Source organism: Accipiter gentilis, chromosome 10, assembly GCF_929443795.1.
Source record: "Accipiter gentilis chromosome 10, bAccGen1.1, whole genome shotgun sequence".
In the NCBI taxonomy this organism is placed as follows: domain Eukaryota; kingdom Metazoa; phylum Chordata; class Aves; order Accipitriformes; family Accipitridae; genus Astur; species Astur gentilis.
This window is the reverse complement of record NC_064889.1, coordinates 30,655,430-30,674,605: the sequence shown is the minus strand read 5'-3', so window position 1 is coordinate 30,674,605 and position 19,176 is coordinate 30,655,430. Positions and strand designations below refer to the sequence as shown.

The window sequence follows — 19,176 nt, the reverse complement described above, 5'->3', positions numbered from 1 at the left end:
TTGATACACAGGGAAAATCTTTTTTTGCCTCAAAGGATTTCTTTTCAAATGAAAATGAATGAGATATATCAATGCTAAATACTTTACAGTGTTAAATCCTGAAAGATTTAGGACTTGATTTTGTGTCCTCTAAACCCACAAAGGACAAAGGTTTGACTTCATTGCTTATGTTCATTGCTTTGTTCATATCTGTCGTCACCCTTGTTTGTATGGTATCTTTTTGAAGGTCCTCTATCAGCCAGATAAGTTCAACTTATCACTGGTAATTTTTAAAACTAGAAGGACATAGCATGCATTGTGGCTGAAAAATCATTAGGATTAAGATTGTCAGCATATTACATCTGAATAACCAGTGGCATAGTTCCTACACAGTTACATATATATAAAGCAAAACAAAAAAACCACCCCAAAACTAAAAGCAAAAAGCACAGAACAATAGTCTGTTGAACTTAACCTCTTGAAATTTATCATTAGGCTTGCTGTTCCATTGTTGTTACTATGTTTTAGCTTGCTTGCTTTCTTTTTTGAGCTTACTAATAATGCTCACAAAGTCAAAGATTCTTCAAAAAAAGAAAATACAATGATAAGGAAGAATAATAAAAAAGAAATAAAGAGCATGGATCAGCAAATGTAGATTGTATTGGGAGCCAGGCACCACTCCCAGCTCTTCCACTCACCCACCATGTAATTAAGGGCAAATCTTTTCACCACTCTAAACAATTCTGTTCTCTGTCTGCCATCTCCTTAAATTATAATTTTTTTGGCAGCCCAAAGAATAATATTTGTATATCCTCATACATATACACATGTGTGTATACATACACACTGCATGGCACAGGAGGGCTCCATGTAGAAGCTATAAAAAGAATAATAATGATAGTATGTTGTAGTTTAAATAATAAAATAGGAAATAGCCTTAGGAGATATTATTTTTTCTTTTTTTTTTTAGAATACTCTTAAATGAAGGCTTTTGAAAAAAAATTCAGAACCACCCATTCTAGCCCTAAAATATCACCAAACCCACTGGAAGCAAAACTCCTCAGGTCCAAAACATGCAGAATAGATCCAAATGTGTCTGAATTAGATCTATTTGCTAGCATATTTCTAGTACTACCACAATAAATACCACCAACAGACAACCCTGGATTTTATTCCATAAACATGCTGATGAGCCTAAAGCAACCAAATTGAACTCATATAAGAAATCTATAAAGAACATCTAACTGTCAGTGGAGGAACACTTCTCAGATAACAGTCATTTAATTTGTAACCTCCCAGTCCTGATCTTTGTGGAAAAGCTACTTGACATCTTCCAAGGGCAAGCCTGAGAACTAAGATTGACAAGTGGATAATGAGATAAGTGGATAAATGAGATTTAATTATAGTAGTTTTATGGCACATTGCGATCTCCTCTCCTTCTTTCTTCATCTTAGGGATATAAACGTTTCCCCTTAGGAGAATGTATTACCATCTCTTTGCCATCATGCGCCTTTCTTCCCTTCCAATCTCTTTCACCAAATCTACCTTACCTTTCAGAGATGGCTCATAATGAAACTATGAGCTGACTTTTGTTTAGCTTTCAGATCTGCTGTATCTATTTCAGGGACTGAAGAAGGGCTTGAATGCCTGAATCCTTCTTTAGTTTTTCCATGTATGTTGCCATATCTAACAAATGTGTTAGATTTATCTACAAAGCCCATCTCAGTTACGTCCTTCAGTCACCAGAGTTACCCCAAAACAACTGTACTTGGTTAACAACTGGGATTTAAAAAAAAAAAAAAAAAAAGAAAAGACAGGTATACAGTACAACCCAGATTTTTTTAGACCTGTTTTTATCTATACCCCCTTGCCTAGTGTTTCTTAATAACAGGTTTAGGGCTTTCAGAGGCTGTTAATCAAAGAGATGGTTCCTGGACTACTTATCATCCATATCATCCGTAGCACTCACCTTTCCACCCTCATCGAATTTCCCGACATGAAAAAACCATTCTCGAGAACAGAACCAGGTTGGCATGATCACAGTAGGTCCATGGGAGGTAAACACCTAGGAAAAAGATGAAAAAAGCCAGTCTTAATTAATAGAATGTCAAAACCAGCATCTGTTGGAGGATGAAGTAGACCTTACACATTCACCTGAAATCCTGCAAATACTTATGCCTATACTTAACCTTCAGCAATTTTAAGCACTGAGAAATGCAAGTGCTTAAAATTCAGCATGTGCTTAGTGTTTAAACTGCAGTATATACCAGCACCTTTGATGTGTCACAGCCCAACAGATGAATCTACTTCCTGCTTCATATTCCATAACCTTCTCTTCTATCATAAGTTGCAACACATGCAGAGTACTTCAAACTTTATTTCAAATTTAGAGAAGTATACAGGAAATTACACTTCTATTAATAATGGTGATGTTGATATCAAAGTGAATGAATTGAGAAGAATCTTAAAAAGTTAAAAGTTCTTAAACTTAACACTACAATTGTTGTGCATTGATTTTCCATTTTATATTCCTTACACATATATTAAGTAGGAACTTCCACTGATATTTTATTTCTGCCAAAGATACTTAAATCTTCATCAAGTTTGGACAAGTAAGATGCAATTTTAAACATTATCAGAGCACTATGGATTTGCTACCCAGGTACCTACCTTAAAAGGTTGTTGGACAGAAAATGCTTTAGGGACTGAAAAGGGAGTGGCTATTAATTTCATCCTCTTGAGTAGTGACAGCCAAGAACTATACAAATCAGCCTTTGCAGCTTTAAACAAACTTGTTGTAAACACAACTATGAAATAAACCAGAATCTGGATTATGGAAGGTAAACTGTTTTTTTCTTTTATTACAGGATGAAGTATCCAGCCAAACAAGAAACTGAATTTGTCACACAGAATGCACAAAGTTCAGACAGAAGACTGTGCCTGCTTCCAAGAACCACACAGGAAACAGAGCACAGCCTGGTTTATGAAGGCAGAAGAAAGAAACCTCGCAATTATTGCCAGTCTTCAAACAGTAATGAAAATGCTGATCGTATGAGCAGATGCTTTCATAGCATGCTATAGTGGTACTATTAATATTCCTGTAGAGTTGAAATTTTTAAACATCAGTGCATGAACGTAAATTTTGTCACATGCATCTAAGCATCTACACTTTAAAGATGCTCCTCAATTTCAACCTGGAACGGAGTTCCTTAAAATCTTCTTATGTCTGGCAGCTTCCATTTCCACAAATAAACATGGATTTAAAACCCAAATTTTACACACTTAGCTCTACACAGACACATAGACCAACTCTCCAAACAAATTAGATTAGAAATCTAATCAAAATTCAACAGCTGATCTACTTGCACTTTTCTTATGGCATGAACCATCTGACCAAACACAGGCATCCACTTCAGGGTAAAACACACTGCATGCTAACTCCACGAACATATAATGATAGAACTTCACTGTCCGTAAAGGGGCCAGAGGATGACTCATGTTGATATAGACACTCAAATTTTAGGCAGTCATATTTAGTCAGAATAATCCTATCACTTCATGGCTATAATTTAACACATTAGCAGCTTGTTCGTAACTGAAATACGCTAGCTTCAGAGGTGCCAAATGTGAAAAACTCCCCCAAAAGTCAGTGGGAGCTGAAAGAGTCAAAACAATCCCAGAAAATCAGAGCAGACATGATTACTCAGCACATGGTTATTAGCTCCACACTAATTACAAGGGCAATTGAATGTAGCCTGAACCAAACAATGACCAAACAGTAATCCCATAAGAAAACAACAGTAGGGAGAAAAGCTAGGCTAGAATGCATTGCATTGAATCTCATTTCTGAATGAAAGAAAATCTTCAAAGAAAGTCTTGAGCCTATTGGTATATGTGAAATGTGTTTGGAGAGACTAGAATGCCATTTCCTTAGTGCAGCCACGTTCATCAGAGAACATAAATGCACTTAATCTTAAAGCTGTAGCTCAATGTAATTAGTCATGCTTATGTACAAAGAGCATACATCCCAAATATCTTAGATAATCTGTGTTCCATTGACATATATACTTAAGTGAAACCAAACAGAACAAATTTGAAACACTGAGAAAAGAAAAAACATCAAAATGTCACTTATGTTAACATAGATGATGATATAATGACGATGATGATATAGTAGACCATCACATACTACATACACTGATGTCTCTCCTAAATCAAACAGTGCTCTATGGCTCACTGTCCACCTCAGAAAAGACACTAGAGGGGAACCACACAGACAAAACTGAGACTGATGATGCCACACATGATTTCAGGGTCCTATCCTTCAAGAAAGTGTTTGAACCTGGAACAGTACACCAGCTAAGAGTCAATGACTTTGTAAATAAGCTTTTTCTATATGATTATTTATAATGTGACGTCAAAATAAACTTTAGGAAATTTAAATTTGTGCTGCTGCCACAATGGACAAATTCATGCTACCTTGTCCCTTCCTACGCCAATGATAACATTTGTGAAGCTGAAATTCTTTTTTTTTGTTAGCTTAGTTTTCAGCTGGATCTGCTCCCTGATCCAACTAACCACAAAAACACTAGTGTTACCACAAAGTAGGACGTACGAAAACACGGCACCCAACACAGAGAGGACAGCAAGACCATTTGTCATGGTTTAACCCCAGCCAGCAACTAAGCACCACGCAGCCGCTCACTCACTCCCCCCCATCCAGTGGGATGGGGGAGAAAAATCAGGAAAAGAAGTAAAACTCGTGGGTTGAGATAAGAATGGTTTAATAGAACAGAAAAGAAGAAACTAATAATGATCATGATAACACTAATAAAATGACAACAGCGATAATAAAAGGATTGGAATGTACAAATGATGCGCAGTGCAATTGCTCACCACCCACTGATCGACACCCAGTTAGTCCCAGAACGGCGATTCCCTGCCCCCACTTCCCAGTTCCTATACTGGATGTGACGTCCCATGGTATGGAATACACCGTTGGCCAGTTTGAGTCAGGTGCCCTGGCTGTGTCCTGTGCCAACTTCTTGTGCCCTGGCTGGGCATGAGAAGCTGAAAAATCCTTGACTATAGTCTAAACACTACTTAGCAACAACTGAAAACATCAGTTATCAACATTCTTCACATACTGAACTCAAAACATAGCACCGTACCAGCTACTAGGAAGACAGTTAACTCTATCCCAGCTGAAACCAGGACACCATTCTTTTCAGCAGCAGCATAGATAATCCATAAATAATCTCTAACCTGATGCGGGAACTGTATGCTCAAAGTCTAAATTTACAGTACATCTATATTAATTTAATAGCTCTCCCACTCATCCTGCCTCTGACTATACATCCCAGTCACTTATAACAGCGTTGGCACTCACCTGGCCCCATGCTCAGCTAGATCAGAGCACTACATCAGTAAGAAAGCTGTTATTTTCTTTTCTTTAGTGTTCATTTTCTATAGCCTTTGTTCTCTGAATCGGTTCACTGTAGGGTCAGACTAGCGATACTGCTGACATATTGGAGGGGGAAGGAACAAGCTTTGGAGAAGAAAACAAGACCTCCCTTTTTGGTCGTTGCTCACAGTTAATCAGTCCAGCTGAAACATAAAACTGCACCCTCTGCCTGAATACTTGCACTGATGGGAGAGGAACTTACTTAGGAAAAACACTAAACTCCTAACAGCTGTATTGAAATACTGCAGCATCTGCAAACTTTTGAAAACTACCTTCAAGAGTTTTTGAAATTTCATCTTCAAGAAAGAAAAAAAAAACAACAACCAAAAAAACCCACAAAAAACCATCAACCTTCTGCAGTTTGGAAATTTTAGATTTCAGCTCAGTTTAGTCAAAAGGGGAAAGTCTCCTTTGGATTCCTTTTTTGCCTACTCTTACCGTTCACTCTTGCCAAGGTGTTAAAAAATAGTCGAATTGGCTTACTCTGTGATAAAAGCTGCAACTTCTCACTTTGTGAGATTGCCACTAAAGATTTTATCCATAAATCTCTTAGATTGCGTGGACTGGAACAAAAGAAACAAAGGGGACATGCTAGCCTTAATATGAAAATCAATCAGAAGCAGAATTTGAATTATGATGCAGCTCTGTAACTACTATGTTTAGTTTTCTTGGAAATGTTCTCCAGCTCTGCCCAACAAGTGTCCTGTATCACCCTGGAACCTCAGTGGGTTTTCAGTCCTCCTCGAGGAGTTAATTCAGTACATTGGAAAGCAGTTTGGACCTGTGAACCTTTCACACACAGCTGTATTGGAAGATTAATGCTTAATAATAGTTGTTCTCAATTACTGTACACTGCATGCCGTAAAGATTATCTAAATATAATCTAGTTGAATGAAACCAACTTGTTCAAAAACAACTACAGAGCTTGTAGATGAAGGTATAAATCTGCTCAGATTTAGAATTCCTGAAGAACACACAGTGTTGTCATAACCAAATTGGAATCCATCATCATCAGTTTCCAGGTGATGGAAACAGGCTGCTATTTCAGCACTGTATTTGTTAAATTATTTAGAACTTTTTTTGTCATCTGGTTTTATTCCAAGGATCAAGTAACAAGTAATTGAAACTGATTTACTCTGGTTTGTTCTTGCTAACTGTTTCGCTATTGAATTACATTCAACTATCACAGAGATTCTCTGAAAACATATCTAAAGAATATAAAGAGTTGATAAAGTGGCTTTGATTTGTTGTGTTTCAAAGCTGTCAACAGCACATGTAAGTCTGGTCCCCACTGATGCTCACTTCAGATCATGTCAGTAGTCAATATGAAATTTAAGTTCCAATACTGAGAAAGGCATTCATGTGTTTATAGTAACTCTTCAAGGAAAGTTATATTTCCTGAAGCAGCAAATCAAAATCTAACAGCAACGTGGCAAAAGAATACATGCAGATGACAAAACAACCTTATCACGTTATGTCATACAGAATACAGAGGGGAAACCAGGCAGTTCACAAGAGCAACATATTTAATCACAGGCCCAGACTGCTTTCCAATGTAACAAGCTAATTCCCCCAAATACACCACACATTTAATTCTACTTATGCTATAGCATTTATGAAAATTATATCCACACAAATCAAGGATTAGAAACAATCTCTTATGTCATGATAAAGAAAACTTTCAATACCCAGGGTATTGGATACAATACACATTAGAAGGTGGAAAAAAAAACAAACCAACAACAACACCCCCCCCCCCCCCCCCCCCAAAAAAAATCACATGGCAGAGGGCCATAATGATTGTGAGCTGTAGGTAGGCACAGGCTAATGGACATCACTCCTGACTTAGAAAAAATTATGTGTTAAGATACCAGTGCATTAATTCAGCAGTGAATGTACCAGGACCTCACTATAAAGATTACCAGGTTTACATCCAGAATCAGGTACACGTATTAGTGTGACAGAAGAGGTATGGAAGGTAGGGAAGAGAAGAAAAGACTCCTTATCTTACTTCAAAAAAGTATTCAGCAAATAAGATTTTTCAAAAAAAGAATTACAACAAACTTTATTAAGTTTTAAGGAACCTGAACACCCAATCTGGTACAGATTACATTCAGTTTATATTGTACTGAACTGTTTTACCCTTTCATATGCCTATATAAATAAGTGCCTGTATCACCTAATCATTGCATGCTTTGACATTAGCTGAAAATCCCTGCTCTAAAGAAGCTGGGATCTGGCACAGCAAAAAGTACATTTCAGAAATAAAACATGCCATGACTCTCCATACTGAAAGGTTGATATATACATAGTAATTCTGGTACAGGCTTGACTAAAATTCAGCACTACTTAACCTTCACAATCCCAAACTCTACTTAGCAACAAAACTAATCAAAAAGCATTCAAGAGTCCTGAGAATTGCTAATGCCAGTGAACACAGAGAGCATTCAGCACCTCCGAGAAGGTATTCCAGTCCTGCTCCTGGAAAATTTATGACCTACAGCTCCCCATGATTTCCTCAGGATTTGAAGCCTTAACGAAGGCTGAAATGTTTCATAGTTTGCGGGAAACTCGGACTCTTTGCAAGAATGGAACCAATGAGAGCAGCTGTAAGATGATGCTTTCTCAGTTGCTGTATCTATTTTTATATCTAGTGTTTCCTACCACTGTTTGAAGGGACCTATATTGTTTCTTTTCTGTAACAACTAGCTAGATTATACAGCTAGTTTCCTTTTCAGTATATAGCTGGGAGTAGAAGTACTGCATCGCAGAGATGTTCTCTTACACCTCTGAGTACAATCCCTTCCAACATTTCAGAACTTAATTGATGTTCAAATTAAGATACTATTAAAAAAATGGGGGGGGGGGGTGTTATAAAAAGTTTATAAAAGTTAAGTGATATCTCTCTTTGGTCAATCTTCCACACAAATACAGTCCAATGATCAAATCTGTGTACAAGCTGTAGTAATAATAATTTATGTTTGATACTTTTACCTACACAGCCACTGTATGATTGACACTTAACTTTTTTGAAATATACATAAAAAGTCTTAAGCCTATTCAAAGGTGCAGCCAGTCAATAGTATAGTACAGAATACCTATGTAAAAGTATTACATGATTTATGGACTGCCAGGAATATACATAAATATTAAAAAAAAAAAAAAGAAAAGAAAGAAAAAAGATTCTACATTCAAAGTTATTAGAATCCTAGTTATATAGGCTTAATAATAACACTGAAAGGCTGTTTTCCTGAAAGCCCAGAAGGTTAACCAAGACATAAATGTTATTACATTAAAAGCTGATGTTTGCTTTTTGTTTTATCTTTTTATGCAGATTGAAAACAAAAACTGTTCATTAAAATATTTATGGTATATTTTAATACTTTCTAAAGCATACCTAAATGTCGAGGGACACAATGCATGAATCTCTCATACAGATCCCTGCTCCCCACTTCCCTACATCCCAACACTTCCAGTTCTCACAATGTAACCAGACAACAGTAATGAGAGGAAAGTTGAGAGAGCAGTAGTGCTGGGAGAAAAAAGTTGAATTTGTTTGAACTGCTGTAACAAACGCCCTTGTCCCTCACAGTTTGTTACATTCGTAGTGCTTTTCGCCAGGCCATTCCCTTTAAGAAAAACATGACAGTCCCCTGTATAGCTATTTGACCATTATACCAAAACATAAAATTCTATACAAATAGTATTCCTTATGTCATATAAAATTTTAATATCGAGTCTCTGCACTGTTGGATGTGAAACCACCATCTGAAATGATTAAGAGGATGTGTATTAAAACGGCAACACCTCCTCCTGACATCTCTGGCTACAACAGAGTGCCACAAAGAATGAAATGAAATGCAGGGTAAAGACTGCTTATATCAGGCTGCACTCCAGCTAACGTTTTTGGGTTTTTTTCTCCTTTAAATCTGCTGCTGAAAGGAAATCTGTTTACAAATTTCTAAAGGTAAATATATTAACTTTGGGTTTATAGTCTAATACATATGTACTGAATTAGCTGTGGTTTTGCTTTATTTGAGCTAGCCCATGCTAGCCTCATTGTCCTGGATAATTGAGAGCCGACTATACTGCTGAATATCTCTTATTCGTAGTTGAATGCTCCTAGAAAACCCAATAGCAAGCACCATTATTCTAGTCTTTTTCAGAGCTTTTATCTGCTAATGACGATGAATTAACCTACTGCTGAAACCAAAAGAATAGATGCTGCAAAGGGAATAGCCTGTATGATTTTAGCATGTCTTACATCTTTTTTTTCTTGTCTGTAAGCTGCTAAAAGTGGTCTTTGTAACATCCGTGCCTTAACAAGTCTCTCTAATTTTTGGAGAGTTTCCAGTATTGAAAGAGTCAAGTATTTACAATAGAAGAATTAGTCCATCCAGTAAAATAAAGCATTCTGTACCAAGAGGTTGTCTACTTGGCTTGCTGTTTATGCTGAGCTTTTACCAAAAAAGAAGAAAACCAACCTGCTTAAAGTCATATTAGCAGATACTAAATTGTGATTAGAACAAAGAAATCTGCTAAGAAGCAACACTGACCAATGCTCATGTAATAAGTCTCAAAAATGATCTTTCCATTTGACTTTTGGATATGTCATTTAGTATTTTCACAAGATGAAGACTGAATAGGTCTTTTACATATTGAGACAGTACCCAAATGAAGGTAACATAACTGAAATATTATAAGTTATTACAACAAAATATATATTTACACAGCGATTTTTATCTCAAAGATCTATGAAAAACAAAAGATGACATAAATGTCCTTTCTGCAATGACAGGACAATTCTACTCTTACAAAGAGTTATAAAATCTGTAGTGTTCAGAAGACTATTTGAAAGTATATTCATTTTCTGGCTATAAAAACATCAGCTAAGTTTGTGATTTATTAAATAACATTTAATAGATAACAACACTTACAGAATGAAGATAATCATGCAGCCCTGCAATGGTCTGGAAAATCCTCTTTTCTTTGGATTCACACTGTTAACCCTGAGGAACATCTCCTGCTTCAGTAGTAAGGAGTGCCAGCTCTGTGGAAGTATATGCTGCTGCTGGCTGAGCATTTTACCAATCTTCTCCTTTCCTACCCATTTTCTTGACAACTTCTCCTCCAACATCATTTCCCTACATGGTGTGCAGCAAAAAAAATAAGACTACCTTGCCTTTTAAATTGGATGATGCTATGTCCACAGTTAAAGTAGTCAGTTGTTTGCTTCTCTAAAATTTGCTCATAAAGAGGAAAACAAATTCACATAAAAAGCAACACATGAAACTTTTCCCCATACCACCTTCTAAAATTAATGTTCAGCTGGTATGTGAATAAACCTCCTGGCAAGTTTCAACTTCAGTGAATTTTAAAATACAGGTGTTTTGAGAGAGAAACATGAAATATTTTTGAGTGTTCAGGTTTACCAAAAAGCACAACATATCCTACCTACTGATTCTCACCGATTCTCATTTTCAAATGAATGCTCATGTTATAAAAGTTGTATGCAACTTGGAAGTCGGGGGACACATGAACCTCAGTTAAATGAAAGAAATACAAGCACCTTCTATACAAGCATAGAATTGTAGGTAAGGAGATCATTTTTGGATTTGAAAAGTTCAGCTGTGTGCTAATGTACATGCAAAAGATCCACAGAAGAACTACTAAATATTCATGCAAACTTGCTGTATTATTTCAATACAAATGGTATTTCTTTTGTGTGGTTTTTTTCCCATATAGACTTTTAACATTTAGAGTAGGCAAAAAGAGAAAAATTAGATCAGATTTTAGACTACAAATTCTGATTATTTGATTAACAACTGCAATAGTAGAATGTTTTCTTTAGGAAATCAAAGCAAACTTTACCCTAAATCTCTCCCTTATGTCTTCCATGATATCACAAGTCTTTTGGGGGTATCAAAGCACCAAATGCCTTCCAGTGCCCCAAGAGTGTTTGATTTGCATTCTGTATCACTTCAAAATTGTGAATGAGAGAATAAAGAAAGGACAGAAAATAAAAATCAGTTAAATATTTTAGAAAAATAAATTTCACTGCTAGTGCAAGAAACAGTAATACAACATATTTCACAGGGGGAAAAATGAAACTCTTCTCAGAGTTTTGTTTCACATAAATGGCCTAATACTAGCCTTCTGCACACTGTTTCTAATCTTTTACCCCACAATACACTTTCTCATAATGATATATACTAACGGAGGGGGAAAAAAAAACCCCAGTACCTCAGCAAAAGTTTCTACATACACATCTAATTTTTTATAATGAAGGGGACGTAATATATGTCAAGAACCCAGTGATCTGTTACAACAGTCTGTTTTTCAACAGTGCAGAAGACAAAACCGGAAAGACCTCAACCAATCCCGAGAATATGCAGAAATAAAAATTAAGTGCCCACAAATTTGTAAAACTCTGAGAAAAAACAGAGCTGAGAGCACTACAAAGATCTCCCCTCATATCTACATTCTCTTGTTTCAGCCTCCCTAATAACTTGTTGATGGGTTTATATGTGGGATTTGATTTTGTACGTTCTTTCACTGCCTCCCAGCCAACAATCTGATTAAAATTTCCTTTTATTTGTGACTTCTTACTCTATAACCAAAACTCTCATAGCACAGGTAGTTTGAAAATCATATTATATCTCTGAAATTGGGCTCTAAGTATGCATCACTCCTGACATTTATTCTTATGTTAAGTTCTGTCTGAACTTGGCATTCCCCATCACTAGTTTAAATTACTTACTATTCAGACAGTCAGTCATTCAAGCTACCCAGCATGTTAAAATACTTTCAAAGTCTCAAGAATTCAATGATAAGAAAGAAGGAGATAAATAGCTTAAGATCTTCCAAGTGGAGGCTGATATGAATTAGCTTCAGGGCATCTATGCTTCAATTAGAACAACACAAATCAACAATAAAGAGCAAGGATTAGGGCCCAGATTCATCCTAAATCAGAGATGTATAAACAAGCAGCCCAGGCAATATGGGTCCTCTCAATCATAGAGAATGTCTGCCATGGGGCAACTCAATTCATCTAAGATCTCTGTTTCCATCTCTAATGAATACAGTGGAGCTCCAAGAGAACGAGGCTTTTAAATTTACTAGTTCAGGTACAGGTAAGCACCTTTAAATGGCTGAATATCTGCCTAAGCCTCATGTATCCATACATTTCTAAAATCAAACTATTATAATTATCTTCAAATTGATTAAATGAATTTCTGTAATAAGAATTAATATCTAAAAAACCTGCTTCAGTATGCTACGTGAATCTGATAATAAGCAAAGCACAGCTAAAATGTTCAAAGAATTAAGAGGAAGTCAATTCTGCTACACATATGAAAAAGATTTTTTACATTCTTTTTTAATACCTTTTTCTTATCCTGTCCTGCAGAAATATTTACACCTAAAAGGATGCTAGACATGTACTATCTGGTACTCAGCATGTATCATTAATAAACAGTAATGGCATCGTAGAAACGTGGCAGCAAAAAGGGTCTTGCTATAGTTCCAAAGAAAAAAATATTAATAACTATCTAAAGGAAGCCAATCAAGTCAGAAAAGAAAATGTTGATTTTTCAGCTGCCAGAAAGCTGAACATCAGTGGAGGAAGCAGATGCTAGAATTGTACTTAATGTAATTTAAAATTTGAAAACAGAACAGCAGTTTTGGCTATACTGAAAACCAAACATGGTTATAGCACCAGCTGGGAAGGATCTACTAAGCAGCTCTTGTGATTTATATCTTTGAAAGCTTCATGGGTCACTCAACATAAACACCTTTGTTTGTCATACACATCCTGCTAAAAATGATTAAGATTTAAGTGAGGTTTCAAATGTCTGAATTACAAATTCTGAAAAAAGGTAGTGTAAAACACAAAAGCATAAAAACAATGTATCTTAGAAATACTGTATTTAAAATATTTGATAAACCTAATTTTACTGTCATTACTTTGTAAAATTTAGATAAAATCTTTGATAATTTTCCCAAAACTCTGTTAAATTGATAAAAAGAACTTTGGACATGCTACTTGTAAAAAAATAAGTTAAAATACAGCAATCCAAGATGAACTTTCAGCAAAGCTTTCTTTTTTCCAATAATCGTTGATGAAAATTATTATGAAGGTTGGTCCAATCTATTCTACAGTAAGGGAAGACACCAGTTTGGACACTCCTATAGGGAACAACAAGTCTCTCTGCCAGCATGGATGGAGCATTCAGTGTTACAAACTAAACAAATGAGGAGTTTCACTGCAACAAACTAGTCATGGTGATAAACATCTGTTACTTTGAAGCTCGAGCACAATGCCAGCGTAACAAAAAATTAAAGAGTAAGAGCATTAACCAGATCTCCCATCAAGGCTTTATCCAACTTAGATTTGCATTAAGCACAATCAGTATATTAACAATACTTATTCGTAGTTCTTATAAAATATTTACTACTCTATGTATCTGTCGCATTAAGACATTATAACTTCTAACTACTATTTTGACTCTAGATATCCACTGAAATCTATAAGAAATCAAGCTTCTAATTAAAACCATAAATTATTTCTAAACCTGAAGCTCTGAGTCCCTGTGCAAGATGCAAAAAAAGCACATTTCTAGAATTAAGGCACCGCTGCCCTGCAGTATCCCCCAGCACATTTAGAGTTCCTCTCAGCCAGTGCAGGCAATTCTGGCTGTTCTGAATCCACTTCAGAAACACTTACATCCTTCCCTGCATTGCATAAGAAACTCTGCAAATCTAACACTCTGGGAATTAGACTCCTGTGTTTGGTTTAATAATATCCAACATAAGCACTGTAACCTCTTTTTTGAAAGTGGGGATCTCTGCCCTTTTCAAAACTGCACACTTCTCAGGGAAATCCTATGTAAAATAAATTATAGAACCAGAAGGATCCACATACCACAGTAACAGAGTCTAAGTTCCAAAATCAGCATAACCTCAGAAATAATCTTTTAAATACTGATTCAGGAAACCATTGGTTTAGTAGCATATACATAGGCAAGCTGCATATGTTTAAATATTTAGCTAGGTTGAGATACTGATGAACAGCAATTTTTCACACATGCGTGTGTTATTGTGCCCAGCAAAATTCTTTGGAGATTGGAAGGAGAAAAAGGCAGCTTTTTAAAAAGAAAATGGATCTTGAAAAATATGCAATTCATCTTTAAAAGCTATATTTATGTTGCAAAGGTTACCTACACTGTCTCTACTAGCAACAAGTCTTCTTTTCTAATTTGAATTCAGTGAAAGAACTGCAAGTTGTGAACTTCCAAAAACAGCTGAAGCATTTTAGCCACACACCCAGTTTCATGATAATAAACATGTCCTTTCCCTTCAAAAAAAACTTCAAATACTGCCAAAAGACCATAAAACTAATGAGGTATAATACCTTCAGGACTTGTTATTCTGGCATACTTCAACCAACACCCTGTGAAAAATGACAACAATGTTGGACCTATGAAATATAGCCTGTGTTAGTGCAGTAACTGGTCACCAAGGTACCAGCCAAAGAAGAAAGAGGAAACTCCAACAGCAGTTCTCTGGACTCAAACCTCAAACTCAGCAACATCATTTCTAAATACGCAAAAATTACTGACTGGCATGTCTTCCAACTCGTTAATGAAAATGAAAAGAAGAAGACGACATCAGCTCTTTAAAGCTCATGGAACATGAAAAGACATCCTGTTCAGTTAAAACTTCAATTTATTTTCCTACTTCACTGAAATCTGAAAAAACTTAATACTAAGAAGTAGACAATACGGTGCTGTATGTTATTGCCGCTACTTCTTCTGTACAACTGCCATGGAGGACGAGGAAAGAAAATATCCTCCGGGCTGAGAAAAACCTCCCTTTAATAGAAGTACCAGAGGAAATGAGGGAAGTACACTTACTTTAATCCATAGACATGCTTTAGCTGCTTCCCTGCACCAGGTGTGCCAAGTTTTTAGCATTGAAGCAAGTGTGACACTTCAAGCACTTTAATTTGAATTAGGTTGTTTATAAAAACCTCTTTCTTCCCTTCATTTCCAAAGGGAACTTCTCACATGTTTCATTCTATACAATGATACTATGTTTATACCAGCTGCCACTTAGAAAAGACATAAAACAGGTTTATAAACAGTATCTGCAAAATGTAAAGTTAAAAAATTGCACAAAGCGGCTGCACAGTGTTTTAAGTTAAATGGAAGATGTTTCTATTTCCACTTACATCAGTGAAAATATACACTACCTTCGTTGACTTCAGCAGAATTATTGCATCCACTGCATAACTGGATGTAATGTTTATACCTTCTGATCCATAATACATTTCTGACATATCTACAAGATCCTCTGCAGGCAGATATAAGCTTTCTTGGAGAAAGGAGGTATGTTAGTTCAGGCATGGTGCCATGCCAAGCCTGGACAAAGGGCTTCCAATCAGATCAATGAGTCAGCAAAATTAATTCATCACTACTTTGACCTGGGATCATCATCATTGAATGTGTCAACATACCCAGAGCAGAAGGTGTTTCTGCTGAGTTATGAGGCCTTCTAAAATGGCCTGTCCAAACACCAGGTCATTTGGACATCAAGAGTGTACCTGAAAGTTTTTAAGAGAGTATAAATATTTTAAAGCACAGCTACAATTAAAAAACTCCCATTTTCATACAAATAGAATAGAAGAATAGAGTAGAATATTTCAGTTGGAAGGGACCTACAAGGATCATCGTAGTCCAACTGCCTGACCAATTCAGGGCTGATCAAGTTAAAGCATGTTCTTAAGGGCATTAAATGCATCTTAAATACTGACAGGCTTGGGCCATTGACCACCTGCCTAGGAAGCTTGTTAAAAAATAACAGACACTTTTATTTTATCGCCACCAAAAGATAAGTGGACAAGTTTTACTCAGCCTCATCATATTACTTTTGATATTTCTGTGACAGGCTGGTCTTATTCTCAACTTCCAAGTTTTAAAGTTTCCAACTTCCAAGCTATCAGTCCAGATAAATTTCTGCACATCCTTTCCCTTAGCATTTGCCCTGCTAATTCCACTGAGCCCTGCTGGCCACCCCACGCCATCCCATCACCTTCTCTGAAGTGCCTGCTCCCACAGCAACCCTGCAGCAGGACTACCGATGGGATGGCAGCAGACAGTAGTTGGCCTTTCATGTCACTCAAGTTCAAGTATTCCTTCTTATGCTTGAAATGATCATTAAATGAAGCAAGGGTGTGTCTTCCTGTTTTACTTTAGGGAACACAAAACAAACAAACTCTCCTTTGAAGGAGAAGGATAGGAAAATAATATGGTCTTCAAAAAAAAAGGAAAAAAAAGAATAAAAGGAAAAAAAGGAGAAAACTTGAAACACAGCTGTTCTGTTCTTTGCATTCTGTTTAAATATTTTTCAGTCTAACAGTCAAACAGTTCAAAATAACATAATGCATATGCTGTACAACAACTGTCAGACCTGGACTATCTCATTTCTGCTGCAACATGAGACCTAGCACCTCTTCACATGAATTGAAATAAATAAGGAAACTTTTAAGATCAATGCCATGACAAACGATTCAAACTTCATCCTTTCTTTTCCTAAATCTTAGAAAGCTAATTATATCTTTTGATAACAAAATGTTCACTGTAGCTCAGAGAAAATAGTGTATTTATGATCTCAGTATTTTTGCAGAAGTACACTAATAGAAACTATAACATTATGGAATTAGTTAACTAATTTTTATTTCAAATAAAAATATATGTACCTTGAGGGGTTAGTCTATCTTTCGAGCTACACTAAAGATTACAAGGATAGCTATCAGTCATTCAAATCAACTTATTCGTATTAAGAATACCATGCTTTTTTCCTAAAACCGATGCATTTCCTAATGATGACACTTTACAGAAACTGCAAATTACTCTAGCTTCAGGAGTCATTTACTAAAAATGAATCTCAATGTTTACTGTACTAAACTAAATATTGCAAGTCAGAAGTACTTTGAAAGAAGAATGGGTACATAGAAACATGTTACTCTTGGACTGCTGTGTTTTAACAGATGTTATTTTCGTAGGGTGGCAACTTTAAAAATCTCAAATGAAGTTTTTTCAGTGATGAACACTGATACAAAGGTTTGCTTTTTAAGCATATTTCATGCATTTCACGTCTTCACTTTATGAAAAAAGGTCTGGGTCAATTTCTTTTTGTTTAAAACAAACCATGCATAGTTTCGACAGCACCTTAGTGCTTCACTAATTTTTTCAGTCTTATCACCTGTTGTCACAATAGTCTTGTCTTTCTAAATTGTTCTAGACATAATTTATTTTCTTAACTTACTAAGAATAAGGTACATAGTTTGTATTCTCCAATTCAACGTAATATCTCATTAGCCAGCTGCAATCAGAAGATGTCCTTAGCATTGCAGCTTCACAAATCCACAATGATTTTAAACATCAATATTTAAAATAGAAACAGAATATAAAATCCAAAATCCATTCCATATTAAAAACCATAATCTTGTGCAGGAATGTCCTTGATGTTCTAAATATTTCCATTTAATTGAAATAAACCACTCTCTTGACAAAAACATGAAACCAAGGCTTTTTCTAATGCAAGAGAAAACTAAGTACTTTTATGCTTTACATTTGAAGCTCTTCCTTACTGTGCAGTTTCAAAACCAGTTTCAGCCATTCCAGTCAATGCTGCACTGCTCCTAAATGAGCCCTTGGACTGCAAATGAACCCTGCAGCTTGAAAGTAATTGCAGAAACATAGAAATGTATTGTACACTACTATGTGGGCCTGTACTATAATTCATTTTCAACAGTTGGAGCAAAGTATGAGCTTTTTACAGCATATTACTTTGCCATTGTTGTTGCTTTTCATAAACAAGATAAATTGTCCTGCAACACACTGGCCTGTGTCCTACAACTCCAAGGCAGTCCAGGCCTTGGGTGGTGGGCTGACCTTGGCTGCCTGCCAGGTGCCCACCAAGCCGCTCTCTTACTCCCTCTCCTCAGTAGGATGGGGAAGAAAATAAGATGAAAAACCTCATGGGTCAAGATAAAGGCAGTTTAATGAAGAAAAAAAAAAAAAAAAAAAAAAGATTGATTCTCTACTTCCCACCAGTAGGCAACGTCGAGCCGCTTCCCAGGAAGTGGGGCCTCAGTACACATAGTGGCTGCTTTGGAAGACATGCCCCCCTTCTTTTAGCTTTTATTGCTGAGCAGAAGTGATATGGTATGGAACATCCCTTTGGTCAGCTGGGGGCAACTGTCCTGGCCGTGTCCCCTCCCAACCTCCTGCCCACCCCCAGCCTACTGGGGTTGGGGGGGAAGTTGCAGTGACAGCCCTGATGCAGTGCAAGCACTGCTCAGCAATAGCCAAAAAACTGGTGTGTTATCAAAACCCTTCCAGCTACAAATACAAAGCACAGCACTACATGGGCTGCTATGAGGAAAGTTAACTCCACCTCAGCCAGACCCAACAGACCTTGATTTACACTTTAAAAAAAAAAAAAAAGGGGGGGGGGCGGGGCTTGTGCATTCTGTCCGTAAAATCAAGCAATCTCCTTAAGCTGCTCTGCTTCTGAATATTTGCAAAGTTTTGGGCCCCTCACTACAGGAAAGACATTGAGTTGCTGGACCATGTTCAGAGGAGGGCAACCAAGTTGGTGAGGGGCCTGGAGCACAAGTCTCATCATGAGCGGCTGCAGGAACTGGGGCTGTTTAGTCTGGAGAAGAG

At 36.6% G+C, this 19,176-nt stretch overlaps 1 protein-coding gene across 6 annotated transcripts in view; it reads right to left on the bottom strand.

The window, feature by feature from the left end:
* B3GNTL1 (UDP-GlcNAc:betaGal beta-1,3-N-acetylglucosaminyltransferase like 1) overlaps positions 1-19,176 on the bottom strand; it is a 133,014-nt gene that overhangs the window by 36,650 nt on the left and 77,188 nt on the right. For all 6 annotated transcript variants that reach the window (XR_007507517.1, XM_049812700.1, XM_049812703.1 and 3 more), the window contains one exon: positions 1,949-2,044. Coding sequence is in view for 5 of the 6 variants with exons in the window: in XM_049812700.1 (XP_049668657.1) it covers positions 1,949-2,044 (96 nt within the window). In the remaining variant the exon portion in view is untranslated. The remainder of the gene's footprint in view (positions 1-1,948; positions 2,045-19,176) is intronic.